This window comes from Cervus canadensis, chromosome 1 (assembly GCF_019320065.1).
Source record: "Cervus canadensis isolate Bull #8, Minnesota chromosome 1, ASM1932006v1, whole genome shotgun sequence".
Lineage (NCBI taxonomy): Eukaryota > Metazoa > Chordata > Mammalia > Artiodactyla > Cervidae > Cervus > Cervus canadensis.
In genome coordinates, this window is record NC_057386.1 from 23,243,268 (window position 1) to 23,264,676 (window position 21,409).

Consider the following 21,409-nt stretch of genomic DNA (forward strand, 5'->3'; position numbering starts at 1 on the left):
TAAATCTCTTGAAAATTTTTCATAGTTCAATAACTATAAAATTCACCTACTTGAAGTGTACAATTCAAAGGTTTTAGTTTATTCACAGAGTTCTGCAGTCAGCACCAGTCAAGTTTAGAACGTTTACTAGAATTCCCTGGCAGTCCAGTGGTTAAGTCTCTGTGCTTCCAATGCAAGGGGTGTGGCTTTGATTCCTGGTAGGGGAGCTAAGATCCATCTTGCTGAGGGGCATGGAAAAAAAAAAAGAACATTTTCATCTTTCTGAAGGAAACCTGATACCCATTAGCCATCACATTAACCACTGGACCAACAGGGAAGTCCCTGTATATATATTTTTAATTTTGTTTGGTTGGTTGTTGGTTTTGGCTGCCCCGTGTGCAAGATCTTAGTTCCCCAACCAGGGCCAGAACCCATGCCTCAGCAGTGAAAGCTCAAGTCAAGTCCAGTCTAACCACTGGACTGCCAGGAATTTCCCCATTTCTATATCTTTTCTGAACAATGTCTCATGAGATATTTTGCCCATTTTAAAATTGGTTATTTTTTATTATTGAATTGTAAGAACTCTTCATATATTCTAGTTGTGTCTCATCAAATATATGATTTGCAAAAATTTTCTTGCATTCTGTGGACTGTTTCACTTCCCCGATATCATCCTTTGAAATGACATCTAACTGTCATTGATTATATCCAATTTGGTGTATGTCCAATTTATTTGGTATTATATCCAATTTATCTGGTATGCTTTGTTACTTGCATTTTTGATAAAAATATGTAAAAAAAATTAGTCTAAGACATGGTCATGATGACTAATGCCTCTTTCTCTTCTAAGAGAATTATAGTTTTAGCTCTTGTATTTAGGTTTGTCACCCATTTTGAATTAAGTTTTGTACATGTTGTGAGGTAGGGGTCCAACTTCATTCTTTTGCATGTGGATATCCAGGTTTTCAAGCACAATCTGTTGACACTAGTATTCTTCTCTGCCCCCCTTCCCAGGTTGAGTTATCTTAGGTCTCTTGTTTAAAATAAATTGACTGTAAATATTAGGATTTATTTCTGGACTCTTAATTCTATTACACTGATCTAATGTCTAACCATATGCTGGTACCACACTGTCTTAATTCCTATAGTTTATAGAAGTTTTGAAATTGGGAGATGTGAATCCTCAGACTTTGTTCTTCTTTTTTGAGATTATTTTTGCTGTTCTGGGAACCTTGAATTTTCACTTGAATTTTAGCCTCAGCTTTTCAATTGCTACAAAAAGAGCCAGGTGGGATTTTGATAGAATTTGCACTGAATCTGTAGATCAACTTGGACAGTATTTTCATTTTTAAAATGTTGTGTCTTCCAGCACAAGAACCTGGGATGTCTTCTTTAATTTCTTTCAATAATTTTCTATTTTTCAGCATACAAGCCTTATAATTAATTACTTTGCTATATTTGTTCCTGATAATTTTATTCTTTTTGATGCTATTGTAAATAAACTTTTCTTAATTTCATTTTTGGTTGTTCATTGCTAGTGTGTGGAAATACAATTGCTTTTCATGTATTGCTCTGGGTTCTGCCACAATTGTTGAACTTTAAAAATTTTTTTTTAATTTATTTAATTATTTATTTTTGGCAGTACTGGGTCTTCATTGCTACATGGGCTTTCTCTAATTGTGACAAGCAAGGGTTACTCTCTAGTTGCAACATGTGGGCTCCTCACTGAGTTGGCTTCTCTTTTGCGGAGCACAGGCTCTAGGGCATGTGGGCTTCAGTTGTTGTGGCACATAGTACTTCAGATTAATTCTAAATTAATTTCAATAGTGTGTAAAAACTTTACTTCAGTATATCTTAATTCCCTCTCCTATCCTTTGTGCTATTGTTATCACACAATAGCTATCATACAATGTTATCATACAATAACATTACATCTTCAAGAGTTTCATGCTCTACCAACTGAGCTAGCTGGGAGCTCCAAATTACATCTTTAGATATAAGTAAAGTAAATTCCCTACATATGAACAAGTTCTGTTAAGAGAAAGCATTCATAAATCCAATTTGCCCATAAGTCCAGCAAAGTTAGCTTAGGTGCCCAAATAACACAATTGGCTATATCAGCTCAGTTCAGTCACTCAGTCATGTCTGACTCTTTGCTACCCCATGGACTGCAGCATGCCAGGCTTCCTTGTCCACCACCAGCTCCTGGAGTCTACTCAAACTCATGTCCATTGAGTTGGTGATGCCATCCAACCATCTCATCCCCTGTCGTCCCCTTCTCCTCCTGCCTTCAATCTTTCCCAGCATCAGGGTCTTTTCCAAAGAGTCGGTTCTTCGAATCAGGTGGCCAAAGTATTGGAGTTTCAGCTTCAGCATCAGTTCTTCCAGTGAATATTCAGGACTGATTTCCTTTAAGATTGACTGGTTGGATTGTAATAGGTTTATAATACTTTTCACACAAATAATACATTAAAAACAAACACAAAAAATACAGAAAACATTTTTAATCTTATAGTACAGTACCTTGAAAAGCACAGTGGTTCAGTACAATAGCTGGCATACAGGGGCTGGCATTGAACAGGCAAGAAGAGTTACTTACTGGAGGAAGGAGATGATGAGGGAGATGATAGAGCTGAAAGATCATCAGCAATAGGATTCAGAGGACAAGCTGCAATTTTACTCATCGCTGATGATGATGGAACACATATTCGAATACTTGAAAGTTCCCAACTTGAAGGTTAGTATGTAGGGGATTTACCGTATTATAAACCTCATTAACACAACTTTATAATTGCCGCTCTATGTAATGGTCTCAGATTGGATAGAAGAGGAAAAGAGGGGGTGCACCATGAAGCATGTAGAACTTCCCCAACCAAGGACTGAACTCATGCCCCTACATTGAAGTATAGAGTTTTAACCACTGGGCCCCCAGGAAAATCCATCCTTATATTGTCTTTTATATTTACTTATGCATTTACATTTGCTAATGCTATGTATTTCTTCATGTATATTTGAATTACTGTCTAATGTCCTATCGTTTCTACCTGAAGGGCTCTCTTTCGCATTTCTTTTTTTTTAAATTTTATTTATTTATTTATTTATTTTTGGCTACCCTAAGTCTTCATTGTAGCGAGCTGGGGCTACTCTCTAGTTGTGGTACACAGGCTTCTCATTGCTGTGGCTTCTCTTGTTGCAGAGCACAGGTCTAGGGTGCACTGGTTTCAGTAGTTACTGCATGTGGCTTAGTAGTTGCAGCTCCCGGGCTCTAGAGCACAGGTTCAATAGCTGTGGCACACAGGCTTCACTGTTCCACATCATGTAGGCTCTTCCGAGCCTACACTGAGCCGCCAGGGAAGCCACCTTTAGCATTTCTTGTAGGGTGATTCTGCTAGTGGTGAATTTTCTTAGTCTTTGTTTATCTGGGAATGTCTTAATTTCTCCGATAATTTTCAAAGGATTTATTTGCCATAAATAGATCCTGGCTGACAGTTCTTTTCTTTCAGCACTTTCAATTTGTCCTCACACTGCCTTCTGGCCTCCATAGTTTACAGTAAGAAATCAGCTGTTAATTTTATCAAGGATCCCCTTGTCTATGGTCAGTCACTTTCCTCTTCCTGTTTTGAAGTTTCTCTTTGTCTTTTGATAATTTGGCTCTGATGTGTCTAGATGTGATATAATCTTCCTTTCATCATCTCATCCAGTCTCGGGATGTTAAATGTCAACTATTTACTGAACTCCCAAGTATATATTTCAAGCCCAGACTTCTTCTGGACCCCAGACTCATATATTCAAATGCTGACTGTTGTGTGTAACTTCAGTTACAAATGCTCACTTCAGTGTGTAACAGTCACCTCAAATTAATATGTTAAATTGAAATCCTAATTCCAACTTCAAAAAAAGAAATCTGCTCTAAATATGGTCAAACCTTATCTCAGTTAATGGCAACTCCATTATTCTAGCTATCAAGGCAGAAACCTTGGAGTCATCTTTAATTCCTCTCATTCTCTCATTCTCATCCATTAATGTTGTTGTCTCTACTTTTAAAATAAAACCAGAACCCTATCATTTTTTACCACTTCCACTGCTACCATCTTGGTTAAGTTCAGTTTAGTTCAGTCGCTCAGTCGTGTCCGACTCTTTGCAACCCCATGAATCGCAGCATGCCAGGCCTCCCTGTCCATCACAAACTCCCGGAGTTTACTCAAACTCATGTCCATCGAGTCGGTGATGCCATCCAGTCCTCTCATCCTCTGTCATCCCCTTCTCCTCCTGCCCCCAATCCCTCCCAGCATCAGGGTCTTTTCCAATGAGTCAACTCTTCTCATGAGGTGGCCAAAGTATTGGAGTTTCAGCTTCAGCATCAGCCCTTCCAATGAACACCCAGAACTGATCTCCTTCAGGATGGACTGGTTGGATCTCCTTGCAGTCCAAGGGACTCTCAAGAGCCTTCTCCAACACCACAGTTCAAAAGCATCAATTTCTCAGCGCTCAGCTTTCTTCACAGTCCAACTCTCACATCCATACATGACCACTGGAAAAACCATAGCCTTGACTAGATGGACCTTTGCTGGCAAGGTAATGTCTCTGCTTTTTAATATGCTATCTAGGTTGGTCATAACTTTCCTTCCAAGGAGTAAGCATTCTTTTAATTTCATGGCTGCAGTCACCATCTGCAGTGATTTTGGAGCCCAAAAACACAAAGTCTGACACTGTTTCCACTGTCTCCCCATCTATTTCCCATGAGGTGATGGGACCAGATGCCATGATCTTAGTTTTCTGAATGTTAAACTTTAAGCCAACTTTTTCACTCTCCTCATTTACTTTCATCAAGAGGCTTTTTAGTTCCTCTTCACTTTCTGCCATAAGGGTGGTGTCATCTGCTTATCTGAGGTTATTGATATTTCTCCCAGTAATCTTGATTCCAGTTGTGCTTCCTCCAGACCAGCGTTTCTCATGATGTACTCTGCATATAAGTTAAATAAGCAGGGTGACAATATACAGCCTTGATGTACTCCTTTTCCTATTTGGAACCAGTCTGTTGTCCCACGTCCAGTTCTAACTGTTGCTTCCTGATCTGCATACAGGTTTCTCAAGAGGCAGGTCAGGTGGTCTGGTATTCCCATCTCCTTCAGAATTTTCCACAGTTTATTGTGATCCACACAGTCGAAGGCTTTGGCATAGTCAATAAAGCAGAACTAGATGTTTTTCTGGAACTCTCTTGCTTTTTTGATGATCCAGCAGATATTAGTAATTTGATCTCTGGTTCTTCTGCCTTTTCTAAAACCAGCTTGAACATCTGGAAGTTCTCGGTTTACGTATTGCTGAAGCCTGGCTTGGAGAATATTGAGCATTACTTTACTAGCGTGTGAGATGAGTGCAATTGTGCGGTAGTTTGAGCATTCTTTGGGATTGCCTTTCTTAGGGATTGGAATGAAAACTGACATTTTCCAGTCCTGTGGCCACTGCTGAGTTTTCCAAATTTGCTGGCATATTGAGTGCAGCACTTTCACAGCATCATCTTTCAGGATTTGAAATAGCTCAACTGGAATTCCATCACCTCCACTAGCTTTGTTCGTAGTGATGCTTTCTAAGGCCCACTTGACTTCACATTCCAGGATGTTTGGCTCTAGGTGAGTGATCACACCATTGTGATTATCTGGGTCATGAAGATCTTTTTTGTACAATTCTTCTGTGTATTCTTGCCACCTCTTCTTAATATCTTCTGCTTCTGTTAGGTCCATACCATTTCTGTCCTGTATTTTGCCCATCTTTGCATGAAATGTTCCCTTGGTATCTCTAAAATTCTTGAAGAGATCTCTAGTCTTTCCCGTTTTGTTGTTTTCCTCTGTTTCTTTGCACTGATCGCTGAGGAAGGCTTTCTTATCTCTCCTGGCTATTCTTTGGAACTCTGCATTCAAATGAGACTATCTTTCCTTTTCTCCTTTGCTTTTCACTTCTCTTCATTTGACAGCTATTTGTAAGGCCTCCTCAGACAACCATTTTGCCTTTTTGCATTTCTTTCCCATGGGGATGGTCTTGAACCCTGTCTCCTGTACAGTGTCACGAATCTCCGTCCATAGTTCATCAGGCTCTCTGTCTATCAGATCTAGTACCTGAAATCTATTTCTCACTTCCACTGTATATTCACAAGGGATTTGATTTAGGTCATATCTGAATTGTCTAGTGGTTATCCCTACCTTCTTCAGCTTAAGTCTGAATTTGGCAATAAGGAGTTCATGATCTGAGCCACAGTCAGCTCCCGGTCTCCATGTGGGGCCACCCAAGATGGTCGGGTCATGGTGGAGAGGTCTGGCAGAATGTGGTCCACTGGAGAAGGGAATGGCAAACCACTTCAGTATTCTTGCCTTGAGAACCCCATGAACAGTATGAAAAGGCAAAATGATAGGATACTGAAAGAGGAACTCCCCAGGTCTGTAGGTGCCCAATATGCTACTGGAGATCAGTGGAGAAATAACTCCAGAAAGAATGAAGGGATGGAGCCAAAGCAAAAACAATACCCAGCTGTGGATGTGACTGGTGATAGAAGCAAGGTCTGATGCTGTAAAGAGCAATATTGCATAGGAACTTGGAATGTTAGGTGCATGAATCAAGGCAAATTGGAAGTGGTCAAACAGGAGATGGCAAGAGTGAATGCTGACATTCCAGGAATCAGCGAACTAAAATGGACTGGAATGGGGGAATTTAACTCAGATGACCATTATATCTACTAATGTGGGCAGGAATCCCTTAGAAGAAATGGAATAGCCATCATGGTCAACAAAAGAGTCCAAAATGCAGTACTTGGATGCAGTCTCAAAAATGACAAAATGATCTCTGTTCATTTCCAAGGCAAACCATTCAATATCACGGTAATCCAAGCCTATGCCCCAACCAGTAATGCTGAAGAAACTGAAGTTGAACGGTACTATGAAGACCTACAAGACCTTTTAGAACTAACACCCAAAAAAGATGTCCTTTTCATTACAGGGGACTGAAATGCAAAAGTAGGAAGTCAAGAAACACCTGGAGTAACAGGCAAATTTGGCCTTGGAGTACAGAATGAAGCAGGGCAAAGGCTAATAGAGTTTTGCCAAGAGAATGCACTGGTCATAGCAAACACCCTCTTCTAACAACACAAGAGAAGACTCTACACATGACATCACCAGATGGTCAACACCGAAATCAGACTGATTATATTCTTTGCAGCCAACGATGGAGAAGCTCTATACAGTCAGCAAAAACAATACCGGGAGCTGACTGTGGCTCAGATCATCTTGGTTCAAGCTACATCATTTTTCATCTAGATTATGACAGTAACTTCCAGCTGGGGTCCCTGCCTGTCCTTGTCAGTACTATTTTCTCTGAATTACCCTTTCAAAACATATGTCAGACTATGTCACTCCTCTACTCAAAACCCTCTAATGAGTCACCATTTAACTCAGAGTAAAAGTCAAAATTCTTATAAAGCTAATATTTACAGAGCTTCCTCTTCTACCCCCACCTCCACCACCATTATCTCTCTAAGTGCATCTCCAATGATACTCCCTCTCTGTTCACATTGGTCTATTTTCATTCCTGGGATGTGTTAATAATGGCCTTTCCACCTTCTGTTCTTTCTGCACAGAACATGCAGAAAGGAATATGTCCTCCCCATATATCCTCATACCTTACTGACCCTCTTTCAATATTTTGTTCAAATGTTACCTTCTCAGAAACTTTCTATTGTATATAAATTGTCCTTTCTTTGTGATAACTTTTAATATCTTCTCTTTGTAGAGTGGCCTGTTGTTTGACTAACACGGGAATCGTGGATTTTTCTCATTTTATAAAATCTTATTTGAGTTTTGTTGACATTACTAAACCAGAAGATTCATGTTTTTCATCAGTGTGTAAACTTCTCAGCTATTGTCTTTTCAAATAGTGATTCTTTCCCATTCTCTCCTTCTAATACTCTAATTATGTGGATGTCAGCTCTCATATTGCCCTCCATGTCCCTTAACCTCCTTTTCATATTTTTGATCTTTTACTTCTTTGTACTTCAATCTGGATAATTTTCTCAGACCTATTTTCCAGTTTGCTAACTTTTCCTTCAAGCTGTTGTCAATCTTTTGTTTAACCTATCCATCAGGTTATTTTCTTAATTTCAATTACTATATTTTTCACTTTTTATTTCATTTTCTTTAATTGTTCATTTCTTATTTATTTTGCTTTTTATTGGAGTGTAGTTGATTTACAATGTTGTGTTAATTTCCAGTGTACCACACAGTGATTCAATTGTTGTTGTTTAGTCTCTAAATCAGGTCCTATGCTTTTGTGATTCCATGGACTGTAGCCCACCAGGCTCCTCTTTTCATGGGATTTCCCAGGTAAGAATATTGGAGGGGTTGCCATTCCTTCTCCAGGGAATCTTCCCAACCCTGGGACCAAACCCAAGTCTCCTGCATTGGCAGGTAGATTCTTTTTACCACAGAGCCACAAGGGAAGCCCACCCAAACTCTTAATTTACCCGCCACCACCATTTATTTCTTTTTCAAATCTGCAAGTTCTTTTTCATACCATCTTGATTTTTTTCTTGTGTCCTTGATCATTGTAAACATACTTAGTTTTAAGTAACAGCAAACACATTTGTGACACTATGTGCCAAGTACTGTTCTAGGTACTTTATAAACATTAATTCATTTGATCCTCATAGCAATCCTATATAAGGAAATGGAGGCATTGAGAATTTAATCAACTTACCCAAGAAAACCTGGATAGTAAGTAGAATGCCTGGACTAGAATGCCCGGTAGTCTGGCTTTAAAGCTTATACTCTTAATCAATGCATTTTACTGCCTTTTATAGTTGAGTTGTCATCTGAATATTGCATTATCTGAAATTCTTGCTGTTTTTTAATGTTTGCTGATCCTTGCTCATTGTGGATTGTTTCTTTATGGAGATTACTTTTCAGTTATTGTGAGAATCTTGCACAGGTTCAAAGGAGTTTCATACCAGGGACACCCCCAGCCTAGAATAACTTTGATATCAATTCCTTAGCTTGAGCATTCCTGAACCCAGGGTATATATCTGAATCCAAAACCAACATAAAGTATAGTCTTGTAGTTATAAATACTCAGGAAAGTTTTAGTTTTTAAAAAAATATATTATTTATTTATTCTTCAGTGCCAAGTCTTGGTTGCAGTATGTGGGATCTATTTCCCTGACCAGGGGTCAAACCATGCACTGGGAGAACAGAGCCTCAGCCACTGGATCACCAGGGAAGTCCCTAGTTTTAGTTTTTTGTTTTTCCTTACTGAGAGTCAGGAATAGGAAGACAAGCTTCTTTGTCACCTCTGTGTGGATGGTAGTCTGCATTTAAGTCCACCCTTCAAAGGGTGTAGCCTTCTGAGGATCTTAGGTTTATTTGGAAATTTCAATTCTAACTCCTCTTACATAGACTCCAAATCCTTTTCTCCCCATGGGGAATTAAAACTCAAGCCAGTTAATTTCTATAACTGATACCCCTTTCTCTATTCCACCACATTTCCAGACATGTCTTCAGTTTAGTATACATGTTTATAGCTTTAATTTTGTTTTCTCTTTCTTTAGGGTCTTTAAGGGTGCTCCTTAATTTCTGTGAGCTCAGCTATGCATTTAAAAGCTAGCATTTATCACCATGAATCATCTCTCCCCTAACCACTCCCCCCCCAAAAAAAAACCCTCCTTTTATATTCATTACTACTGTTGTCACAGACTATATCATCACCAGCTGGGTCATTTGACAAAGGAGGTATTTTTTTCAGGCTGTGGGAAATAGCAATTTGGATATAATATAGAATATATTTTCTTTTAACCCTCAAAAACAAGGTTATGGGACTTGCCTGGTGGTCCAGTGGTTAAGAATCTGCTTGCCAATGCAGGGGACACAGGTTTGATCCCTGGTCCAGGAAGATTCCACATGCCTCACAGTAACTAAGCCTGTGCACCACAACTACTAAGCTCTCACTCTAGAGCCCATGCTTTGCAACAAGCAAATGGCTCTGTAACCACAATGAAAAGCCCAAGCACCGCAACAAGAGAGTACCCCAGCTCGCTGCAACTAGAGAAAGCCTTCGTGCAGCAATGAAGACCCGGAACAGCCAAAAATAAATAAATAAAGATTTTTAAAAAACAAGTCTATGCAATATATGTGTTATATTTTATGTAGTGTTTTTAGATGTCATAGCAAGAGAACTTTCAGCATACTTAATCTGGCCATATTGCTAGAATTGGAGTGTGGTAGTCATATTTCTGCTGTCCCAAGACCATGACTGATTCGTCTAAGTTTGGCTACACCAGCTCTCCTGGGTTTCTACACATGTTGTTCACTCTGGCTGGAGGATCTTCATCCATTCTCACTCTCTCCCTTGACATATCTAGGTAACCTATTTTATCCTCAAAGCTCAGCCCAAGGCTTCCCTGCTGGCTGGGTGGTAAAGAATCCACCTGTCAATGCAGGAGACACGGGTTCAATCCCTGATCTGGGAAGATCCCACGAGCAATTAGAGTCACCCCCACTTTCCCCAACTAGAGAAAAGTCCATGCAGCAACAAAGACCCAGCACAACTAGAACTAACTAATTAAATAAAATGATATATATGTTTAAAGAAAAGTTCAGCCAGAATTATTCTTTTTTTTTTTTTTTTCAGAAAGGTCTTCCTTGGTTCTCTCCAAATGGAGTCAGTCCCTCCCTTCGTTGTATCTTGCAAGTAGTTTTCTTGTGACGCTCATTAAGATACTAGTATTTCATATTTATTTGCCTATTTATTTTCTTGCTAATTCTGAGATTACTACTAATCATTGGAAGGACCGATGCTGAAGCTGAAGCACCAATGCATTTTGGCTGCCTGATGCAAAGCTCCGATTCATTGGGAAAGACCTTGATGCTAGGAAAGATTGAAAGGAAAAGGAGACGGAAGCGGCAGAGGATTAGATGGTTAGATAGCATCACGGACTCAATGGACATGAATTTGAGCAAACCCTGTGAGATAGTGGAGGACAGAAGAGCCTAGCATGCTACACTCCATGGGGTCGCTAAGAGTCAGACACAACTTAATGTGGAAACTGGTTCTACTCATCTGTGCATTTCGGCACAGTGCACCGCTTGAAGCTGTTAAGTGTTTTAAAATGTTTGCTGAGCTGAATTCCTAAAGGAAAAGTGAAACTGGATTCGAAGGAAAAGAAAGATGATCTGAGATCAGACTCTGGGTGGAAGAGGTAGGTTTTGAAGAGTCAAAAATGTCTTTAGAAAGAGGGACCTGAAAAAAACAAAAAGAAAGAGGGACCTGCTGGTATTATTATGCACAAGTTTGCCCTCTGTCGCTGTCATCAAAAGCTTTTTTTCCCATATAAATGAACTTATTTACAAAACAGAAAGAGACCCACAGACATAGAAAACAAACTTAGGGCTACCAAAGGGGAAAGCTGGGGAGGGAGGAGGGATAAATTAGGAGTTTAGGATTAACATATACACACCAAAAGAGATAACCAACAAGGACCTACTGTATAGCACAGTAGGTGCTATACAATACAAGATATTGTATAGCCAATTTTTGTCGTAAGGGAGAGAATCTGAAAAAGAAATATATATATATATAACTGGATCATTGTGCTGTACATCTGAAATTAACACAGCATTGTAAATCAACTATATTTCAATTAAAATTTTTTTCTAATAAATCACTTTGTAGCCATTAAAAAAAAAGCTTTTTTGCCTACTATGGAATCCTCTCACCTCTCAGAGTTCCCAAAGAAGTTTTTGGGCTTCCTCCAAGTCAGCTGGTACAATCCTGAGATATCAGGTCCAAATTTGAGGTTTCCTAACTACCTTCCACTTCCTATAGCTTCTCCTAGCTTACTAGTACTTTTTACTTCAATAATTAAATGAGCACCTCTACATGTACTACCTCATTTACTCATAAAAATTCTTTCATAGATGATGACAGAGCCTTAGAGAGGTTAAGAGCCTTGCCCCAAACCACAAGGCAGTAAGTGGCAGTGCTAGGACTACTGCTTATTTAACTCCAAAACTCATGTCTAAGCATAGTAATGAAATATCTGATTTCTAGCAGGACACAGGATATACTTCACAGTGTTGAAGTTAAGCTATGAGTAGAGCTATGTAATAAATCTGGATATAGGGGGAAAAAATACATGCAAAGTTAGGGATTTCCTCATGAAACTGTAACTTGTCCTAGAGTAGTAACAGAAAGGGAATATTCACCAAATACCAACCTATGCCTGGCATTTATCTTATATTTCTAAAAGATGAATAGTATTAACCCTATTTTATAGATTCTCCAGTTTCAGGGAGGTTCAAGAACTAATGATTAAGTGCTTTGGACCCAGACCTACCTGGACTCACACACTGACTTTACCTCTTACCAAATATGCCAAACTGGAAAAAATGATGCTCTGTAACATCAGGGTAATCTGTAAAATGGGGATAATAATATCCACTTAAAGGGATGTTGTAAATATTAAATCACATAATGGGTAAATGCACCTAACCCAATGCTTGCCATATGGTGAGGCCTCAATAAACAGTAGCTTATTACACTAAAGCCAAAAAAAGATTTGGTAATCTGCTTAGAGAGAGACATATCTAGTTATATGCTATAGCCATGATGGGAACTCAAGTCTGATTTCAAAACTCCATATTCTTTCCATTGTACGATTCTGGCAGGATATCTTAAATCTCAAATCTCAATCTTAAAATATTTTTTCTAAGAGTCCAGAGTTCTGACTTTCTGGATTGGCATAACTGTTAATACATACAATCAAATTGCTAACATCCACTGGATCATTGAAAAAGCAAGAAAGTTCCAGAAAAACATCTATTTCTGCTATATTAACTATGCCAAAGCCTTTGACTGTGTGGACCACAACAAACTGTGGAAAATTCTGAAAGAGATGAGAATACCAGATCACCTGACCTGCCTCTTGAGAAATTTGTATGCAGGTCAGGAAGCAACAGTTAGAACTGAACATGGAACAACAGACTGGTTCCAAATAGGAAAAGGAGTACATCAAGGCTGTATATTGTCATCCTGCTTATTTAACTTATATTCAGAGTACATCATGAGAAATGCTGGGCTGGATGAAGCACAAGCTGGAATCAAGATTGCTGGGAGAAATATCAATAACCTCAGATATGCAGATGACACCACCCTCATGGCAGAAAGCAAAGAAGAACTAAAGAGCCTCTTGATGAAAGTGAAGGAGGACAGTGAAAAAGCTGGTGTAAAACTCAACATTCCAAAAACTAAGGTCATGGCATCTGGTCCCATCACTTCATGGCAAATAGATGGGGAAACAGTGGAAACAGTGAGAGACTTTATTTACCTGGGCTCCAAAATCACTGCAGAAGGTGACCGCAGCCATGAAATTAAAAAATGCTTATTCAAAAAAAAAAAAAAAAGATGTTTATTTCTTGGAAGGAAAGTTATGACCAACCTAGACAGCATATTAAAAAGCAGAGACATTACCTTGCCAACAAAGGTCCGTCTAGTCAAGGCTATGGTTTTTCCAGTAGTCATGAATGGATATGAGAGGAGGACTATAAATAAAGCTGAGCACCGAAGAATTGATGCTTTTGAACTGTGGAGTTGGAGAAGACTCTTGAGAGTCCCTTGGACTACAAGGAGATCCAACCAGTCCATCCCAAAGGAGATCAGTCCTGGGTGTTCATTGGAAGGACTGATACTGAAGCTGAAACTCCAGTACTTTGGCCACCTGATGTGAAGAACTGACTCATTTGAAAAGACCTTCCTTGATGCTGGGAAAGATTGAAGGTGGGAGGAGAAGGGGACGATAGAGGATGAGATGGTTGGATGGCACCACCGACTGAATGGACATGAGTTTGAGCAAGCTCTGGGAGTTGGTGAGGGACAGGGAGGCCTGGTGTGCTGCAGTCCATGGGGTTGCAAAGAGTCAGGCATGACTGAGTGACTGAACTGAACTCATAAAAATATAAATCAACTTTATGACACCATCCAGAAACAACTATTAATATTGTTCTCTTTTCTTTTTCATCTTTTTCTCATTTTTCTTCACAATGCTATACAACTCTGCATGTACATCCTTAAAATTTGTCTTACATCATGTAGACTTTCTCAATATAAAATGTAAAACCAGAAACATGATTTTACTGGCCTTGCCTCAATATCTGATGCTGCCTCCTCGTTCCTGGCAGCTACCCACAGGGAGGGTTCACAGAGGACCCAAAGTGGGGCTAGGCAGGAGCTATCTTAATGCAACCCTAGATCTGAGAGTCCACAGGAGGGCTGGGAAAGTGGAGTGTGGCAGTGGAAAGAAAAAGAGAGGAGTGAGTTTCTTTCTTTCCCCTTCCTGAGAACAAAGAAAATAGAACAGTGAGCAGGCCTGAACAGTCTTTTTTTTTTTTTTTTTTACTTTAACTGCTCCTAGCTCTTAACTCTGAACACATGTACTAAGTTTGCTTTTCTGCCCCCTATCTCTGCAGGAACTACACTTCACACTTATTTTCCTTTGACTCTATGCTAAATGCATCCTGTATCTGTTTACCCTTACAACACCCTTCCCCTTGTATTTACTATCATAAAGAAGGCCACAGAGCACCGAACTGCCAGACACAGTTACTGGGTTACTGACGCCAGCCTACAACAATTTTTGACAAGATCCTAACACCTTTGTCCCTCATCACCGACTCCTGACTGCAAGCCATCATCTTATATAAGCCCCTATACCCCTCATAGAGGGTGGCACAGTTCTTGAGGCATGAGTCTACTTTGTTCCCTTCTCTGCCAGCTGAGAATTAAAGTCACCTTTCTATTTCCTCCAAACCCTGTCTCTGTAATTTTTAGTTGGCTTCAGTGGGCAGAGAAAGTCAAGATATGGGCCAGCAACAGAAGTTGTAAGAATGGGGCCAGGGATTGAGACTTGGTCTTTTTGAACCCACCCTGCTCATCTCGGAGAAGGACTGAGCAAGAACCCAGGCTACACCAAAACTGCACAAGATCTAGGCAGCCCAGAACATCTCCAAGACAATCGCCACATCACACTATCATACCTACCTCATTGATGACAACCTTGTGCTGAACCTACAGCATGAAAATTTCACCCAGGGAAGCGACATCAAGGGTAAGAAGTGAGCCTGGTGACCCAGAACATGGCCCCCAGAGAAGTGGATCTGTTTTGCCCCTGATTTTTGAGGAGACAGTTTGGGGTCCAGCATACTCCCCTCCTTCCCCCTAGCAACATTTGATGGCTCCCCTAGCATCTGCCCTCCCAATCCTTCTTGGATGAATGAGGACCGACCCATTTTCAGGGAAACAACTTTTCCTCCTTATGTTGGCCAAGGATGTTGGGACTGCATGATTTCCCAGTGATCTCCTAGTGCTCGCTCTTCTCCAGATTGGGTGCCCACAACCACTATCCTAGGATTTTTGTTTGTTTGTTTGGCTGTGCCAAGTCTTAGTTGTGGCACACAGGATCTTTGATCTTTTTTGCAGGATGCGGGATCTGGATCCCGGACCAGGGATGGAAACTGCACAGCCCCCCCACCTCCACCTCACCCGCCTCCTGCATTGGGAGCAAAGAATCTGTCACTAGACTGCCAGGGAAGTCCCCCATCCTGGGAATTCTAAATAAATTTTTATTAAACTGAAAGAAAAAAAAAAAACTGAAAGAAAAAGAAACATAATTTAAAATATCTGCTTATTTCATCAAGTGAAAATATGGCAATTTATTTAACCATTTACTTGTTTCAATAAATTCTTCAACATCCTTTGAAGAGAATCTTTGCATTTCTGATTTTTCCCTTCAAGATAGATTTCTATGAGTGATATTCCTGGGTAAAGAGACGGAGAGCTTAAAGGCTCTCAATTTCTGGAGAATTTCTGGGTCAAACAGGGACCATTCAAAGTCTTTGAACAAATATTGCCAAATAGCTTTCAAGAAATGTTCTAATTCATATTCTCACCAGCAAGTACACAAGTACCTGGCTCACATTAGTAAAAAAAAAAAAAAAAAAACTCTGCACTTTTGATCAGTGAGAAAAGTTGCATTTAAACTTCTATTTCTTTGTACGGTTTAATTGAAGATACTTTTCCTTCCATTTATATTTCTTTCTGCCTGTTCCCATCGTTTTCCTATCAGGATGTTAAGTGTTTTATCCTTGTTATGTTGTTTTTACAATACGAAAATACTTTAAACAAACAAACAACCAGTTGCTAGTCCATGACTGCTCAACGGTGGCAGTGGTCCAGGACGCTGGCCGGCCTACTAGCGAACTTACAAGGAGGCAGCCTGCCTTTACGCTTCATTGCGGAAGCAAGCCGCCCACAAATCTTGAGGGCGGGAATTGCTGCAAAGGCGTTGGCTCGCCCAGCCTGGGAGTCTCGCGGGATCTCAACCACCTCTGGGGCCTCTGAAGCGACTACAAATCCCAACAGACAACGCGCCTCAGGGCCCGAGCGCTCGAATGAAGGCTAAGGTCCAAGGTCATGTGTCTGTCTGCGTAAGCCGTCCGGTCTCTCTCTCACGCCTTTTTCTTCAGCTTTCCACCTTGGCCGCCATTTTGTGGGGAAGGTTATGGAACCTCTTAGTCCAGCAGACTCTATGGTCGAGCACTTCAGAAATCGGCCAATCGGAAGCCAGATCTCGGAGGAAAACCCCGCCTTTGCCCGCATGGAGGCGGGAACTGCCACGAAGCTCCTGTGGAGAGAGAGAAAGAAGTTGCGCAAGACCAATAAGAAAGGAGGACTCAAGGATGTTAACCAATGAAGGCGCGGGGGGATTGCGGCCAATGAGAGTTGGGGAACCCCGGGACACGTGGGTCCGGGAGCAGTGTGCTGAGTCCTAGAGCTAAAGCCGGGACGTGAGTCAGTCACCTTGAGCCGGGCGAGCGCTTTGGTCTGAGCAGGGGCAGCAGGGCAGTGGGAGTACAGGTGACTTGAAGCCGAAAGCCAGCAATCGGCAAGGATGTGGCTGGGTTGTGTGGAGGGGCATTTGTCCGTAGGGCCGGGGAAAGCGATGGGTATCTGTAACCTTAACAATTAATGTTAATTACCAACGGTAATGAGCGATTAACTGTCCCAGCTTAGGCGGGCGGTGGACTGCTGTTTGAAATGGGCAGGACCCTGAACGGCATCTGTCTAGTTCCTGCCTCCCCAGTCTATCCCGGAGATCATCCTCTTTGAGCATCATTTCCCTGCTGGGCTCGGGCCTTCTTTTACTTCAATCTCCATGACCTTTCTTTACAGACCTGTCGCGCTGAAAGTGGTGGAACGGGAGTTTGCGCTGTCCCTCTGACCTCTAATGTTCTCAGCTGGGGCATGGTTCGAGGAAGAGCGTGGTCCAGGGAGGACGGGCGGGGTGAAGGGGACGATCGAAGGTCGCAACTGTAAGCAAACAACCAGGCTGTCAATGGATTTTTTTTTTTTTTTTTCCTCTGCAGACTGAAAAAAATGCAGACCACCGGGGCACTACTCATTTCTCCTGCTCTGGTAAGCTGTGGCTCCTGGGTGCTCTGTAGCACCAGATGTGGGAGCCATTCGTGTTTAATGAATGAACTGAAAGGAGCTTGCATCCTGATGATGTTGCTCCTTTAGCGAAGCAGTAAGATGGATGCAGTTAACCCCTGATTATTTGTACATGTAAACCAAGCTATCTTGGCTTGGGAATGTGGTCAGAGTTTGGATCTTACGTGTACCCCCAGTCCAGCTTGGCCACAGCAAGACTGTCCTCTGAAACAGTGATTCTCAACCTTGGCTGCACGTTGGAATCATATGGGGAGCTTTAAAAAATCTTGATGCCCAGGCTGCACCCTATGGGGATGAAATCCATGCATCTGTATTGTTTTTAGAACTGAGGTGATTATAATGTTCAATCAAGTTTGAAAACTGCCACATTGTATTTCTTAATATAGCTCAAGAAAGCTTTGTTACAGGAGTCTCTGCTTAGGTGACTGTTCCAGGAGCCTCACCAGGCTTACTGGCCCACTCCATTCAGGGTGTGTAACAGTGACTACATTTTTACCAAAATAAGATTTTCCCCTTCTGATTCCTTTGGTGGTCTGGATACAAACCCTTCCTGTACTTGATTTGATGTTAATGTGGGTTTTTGTGTGTTTTTTTCCCCCATTCTGGGATACTGATTAAGGACTGTGCCCATAGAAGTGAACTTTGTTACCCAGTTTTAAATGGAAAGATTGCCACTGCTGACCGCACCAGGGTCTCTGGTGTAGCCATGTCTGATAGAAACAGTAATGCATTGATTGACCTTGAAATACCTTGGACTTGTTTTATTTATAATATCTGTAATCTTTTTTGACAGAAGCTCAGCAATTAGAGGGGTTTTCTCTTTTGTCTTCTTGCCTGATTTGGAGGAATGTGTGTTTCTGATTTTATAGATCCGCTCTTGTACCAGGGGTCTGATCAGGCCTGTGTCTGCCTCCTTCCTGAGTAGGCCAGAGATCCCATCTGTACAGGTAAAGGAGAATGGGCCCTGTTAAGAATGTCCCCAGACTAGGTTCCTTTAAGTTTGTGCAGTTGCCTTTCAGGCAAAGTGGGAGGACAGAGAATCTGACATGCTTTAATAGTTCTAAGTACCTGCAAAGTAAGCATTGTAGGTGACATCTGGAAAACTGAAATTGAGTTTTCATGAAATTTCCCTAGCCCTGTCTGGAAATGGACCCTAAGACTAATTCTAATCACACCCTGCAGTCTGAGCATTCTGTACTTGCTAAGCAGCCTTCCAACAATTTCTGGGCTCAGGTGGGCGGAGTGAGGGGCGGAGTCAGACACCTGTCCTTGAGCCTCACTATCTCCTTCTCTCTCCTTCCCTACTTCCCTCTCTCGCCCCCTCCTTCTAGCCTTCCTACGGCAGTGGCCCACTGCAGGTGGCCCGGCGGGAATTCCAGACCAGTGTTGTCTCTCGGGACATTGACACAGCAGCCAAATTTATTGGTGCTGGGGCTGCCACAGTTGGTGTGGCTGGTTCAGGGGCCGGTATTGGAACAGTGTTTGGCAGCTTGATCATTGGCTATGCCAGGTAAGGTCCAGGGTGGTCTAGAGCATCTCCTACTGTAAATTCCACCTTCAGCAAAAGATCCTTCTAGCTTTGCACTGATTTCATCTACCTCCTATTTTCTCAGAATTTAAATGTTTCCAACTTGGCTCACTTAAAACTTACTATGTTGGTACTCTGCTTACCTCTCCAGGCCCCAGGATATATGCAAGCTGGGCCCTCTCCCATTCAGCACTCCCCATTCACCTAAACTACTTGAGTCTTCCACCACCACCCATGACCCACGCCCTTACCCTTTTCTTTCCTGTCTCTGTGCCTGACAGGAACCCGTCTCTGAAGCAGCAGCTCTTCTCCTATGCCATTCTCGGTTTTGCCCTGTCTGAGGCTATGGGGCTCTTCTGTTTGATGGTCGCCTTCCTCATCCTCTTCGCCATGTGAGGCTCCGTGGAAGTCACCTACCCACCCCTGCTGCTTCGACTCCAGGCCATGCCCGGTGCTGGAGTGTGCTAACCTTTACCATTAAACACAATGTTTCTCTAAACTCATATGCCAATGCCTCAGTCCTTTGCCCTTGGGGAGGGCCTTCATATGTTAATAGAAAGGTGAGACAAGGAAGTGGGATTGGGGCAGCCATTGGTGGTTAAGAACTCCTCAGGGCTGAGAAGTAGCACTGCCATGACTGTAATAACATCTCTCAGAGGAGAGAACATGGATTTGTCTAATGATGATTGGTGCTTTTTTCAAATTTAGTGTAATAATATGTAACATTTTTGAGGGGCTTAATTTGCACCAAGCTCTTTACAGAGTGTTTTGCATTTGTTATCTCAGCAACCCTATGAATTATAAGTGCAGTGATTATACCTGTTTTGCAAATGAGGGGACTAAGGCTTAGGGAAATAAAATAACTTGTTCATCATCTCAGAGCTGGTAAGTGGCAAAATTAGGGATTCCCCCCTCAGGCTAGCCTAAGCCTTCATCTGCTGTGCTGTCCCATCTATTTTCATTTTGGCCACACAATTAAGGTAGCACAGACAGGGAAACTGTCCTAAAGAAGTTGTATAGCACGTTGGAGGTGGGCCTCCATCTGCCAGCATTTGGCTCCACTGTAAGTTTCATTTCCATTCTCAGTTAGAACATTTAGAGTGCCTAAATGTTCTTGAATAAAGCTGATGAGGGACATGGTCTGTGTTCCTGGAGAATTTAAAATCTTAGCTCTGCTAAAAATGAAAACGATGTTTTAGCAGGAGCCAGTGCAGGGTAAGCAGGCTTCGGGAGTTGGTGATGGACAGGGAAGCGTGGTGTGTTGCAGTCCATGGGGTCGCAAAGAGTCAGACACGACTGAGCGACTGAACTGACTGAGTGCGTGGGTGAACAAACTGCTTACAGAGCTCCCCACAGTATCTTCCCGGGGTCTCGTCTGTGATCAGCCAGTGTCCCACACTTGGCTGAAGTGGACTTATAACCCAGGCAAAAGAAAGCTAAGCTGATATATCCACAGAATGAACTCAAGGGTGCTGGTAGACATGACCTGTCTCAAATATGAGACCCACTTTTTGAAAACCTGATACTTAAACATACTGTAAAACTGAACTAGAAACAATAATTAGCACCTTCCAGCTGAAGGGCAGCTAGCGAAGTTTAAAACGTTAAAAAAAAAATGTGAGTCAATAAGAATGAATTCAATTTACATGCAGTTTAAATACAGTCATGCAGGTATTTAGGTGTTAAGCATTCTCCTAGGAGTTTTGGGGAATGCTGAAAACCAACAGTGGAAACAATACTGAACAATGCCACAAATTATCGGCTCTGTGGGTAGACAAGCTATGTGCTGAAGAAGAGGGAAAGCAAGGAGGCAAGTGTTGGTTGCAATAAAACCAGCTAACATTTGGGCACTTGCATGACAGGCATATATGTGCGTGTTAGTTGCTCAATCATGTCCGGCTTTATGACTCCGTGGACTGTAGCCCCACCAGGCTCCTCTGTCCATGGAATTCTCCAGGCAAGAATACTAGAGTGAGTTGTCATTTCCTTCTCCAGGGGATCTTCCCCATTCAGAGATCAAATTTGGGTCTCTTGCATTGCATGCAGATCCTTTACCATCTGAGCCATCAGGGAGACCTCATGACAAGCATCAGCTCAGTCACTCACTGGTGTCTGACTCTTTGCGACCCCATGGACCGCAGCACACCAGGCTTCCCTGTCCATCGCCAACTCCCAGAGCTTGCTCAAACTCATGTCCATCGAGTTGGTGATGCCATCCAACCATGTCATCCTCTGTCATCCCCTTCTCCTCCTGCCTAAAGTCCTTCCCAGCATGAAGGTCTTTTCCAAGGAGTCAGTTCTTCAAATCAGGTGGCCAAAGTATTGGAGTTTCAGCTTCAGCATCAGTCCTTCCAATGAGTATTC

General features: G+C 41.8%; 1 protein-coding gene and 1 non-coding gene across 4 annotated transcripts; both read left to right on the forward strand.

The window, feature by feature from the left end:
- Positions 1 to 13,972: 13,972 nt before the first annotated feature.
- LOC122425776 lies at positions 13,973 to 14,267 on the forward strand. Its single transcript, XR_006264998.1, has one exon. It is a non-coding gene; the product is annotated as a small nucleolar RNA U89 (small nucleolar RNA).
- Positions 14,268 to 16,781: 2,514 nt separating this feature from the next.
- Positions 16,782 to 19,544, forward strand: ATP5MC1 (ATP synthase membrane subunit c locus 1). 3 transcript variants are annotated; one of them, XM_043470619.1, is made up of 5 exons: positions 16,782 to 16,923; positions 17,433 to 17,481; positions 18,387 to 18,464; positions 18,849 to 19,027; positions 19,327 to 19,544. In XM_043470619.1, the coding sequence occupies exons 2-5, from the start codon at positions 17,443 to 17,445 to the stop codon at positions 19,439 to 19,441; spliced, it is 411 nt and encodes a 136-aa protein (XP_043326554.1). In that variant the 5' UTR covers positions 16,782 to 16,923; positions 17,433 to 17,442; the 3' UTR covers positions 19,442 to 19,544. The 3 variants fall into 3 exon arrangements, with proteins under 3 accessions (XP_043326554.1, XP_043326569.1, XP_043326561.1); XM_043470634.1 differs by having other exon boundaries at positions 16,801 to 16,853; XM_043470626.1 differs by having other exon boundaries at positions 16,852 to 16,951.
- The last annotated feature ends 1,865 nt before the right edge of the window (positions 19,545 to 21,409 follow it).

Excerpts from the sequence above, each read along its gene's own strand:
- ATP5MC1 (XM_043470619.1), top strand. The coding sequence starts at position 17,443 with ATGCAGACCACCGGGGCACTACTCATTTCTCCTGCTCTG. Across the intron at positions 17,482-18,386 it reads TACTCATTTCTCCTGCTCTG|ATCCGCTCTTGTACCAGGGG; the intron begins GTAAGCTGTGGC and ends CTGATTTTATAG. Across the intron at positions 18,465-18,848 it reads CAGAGATCCCATCTGTACAG|CCTTCCTACGGCAGTGGCCC; the intron begins GTAAAGGAGAAT and ends CCCTCCTTCTAG.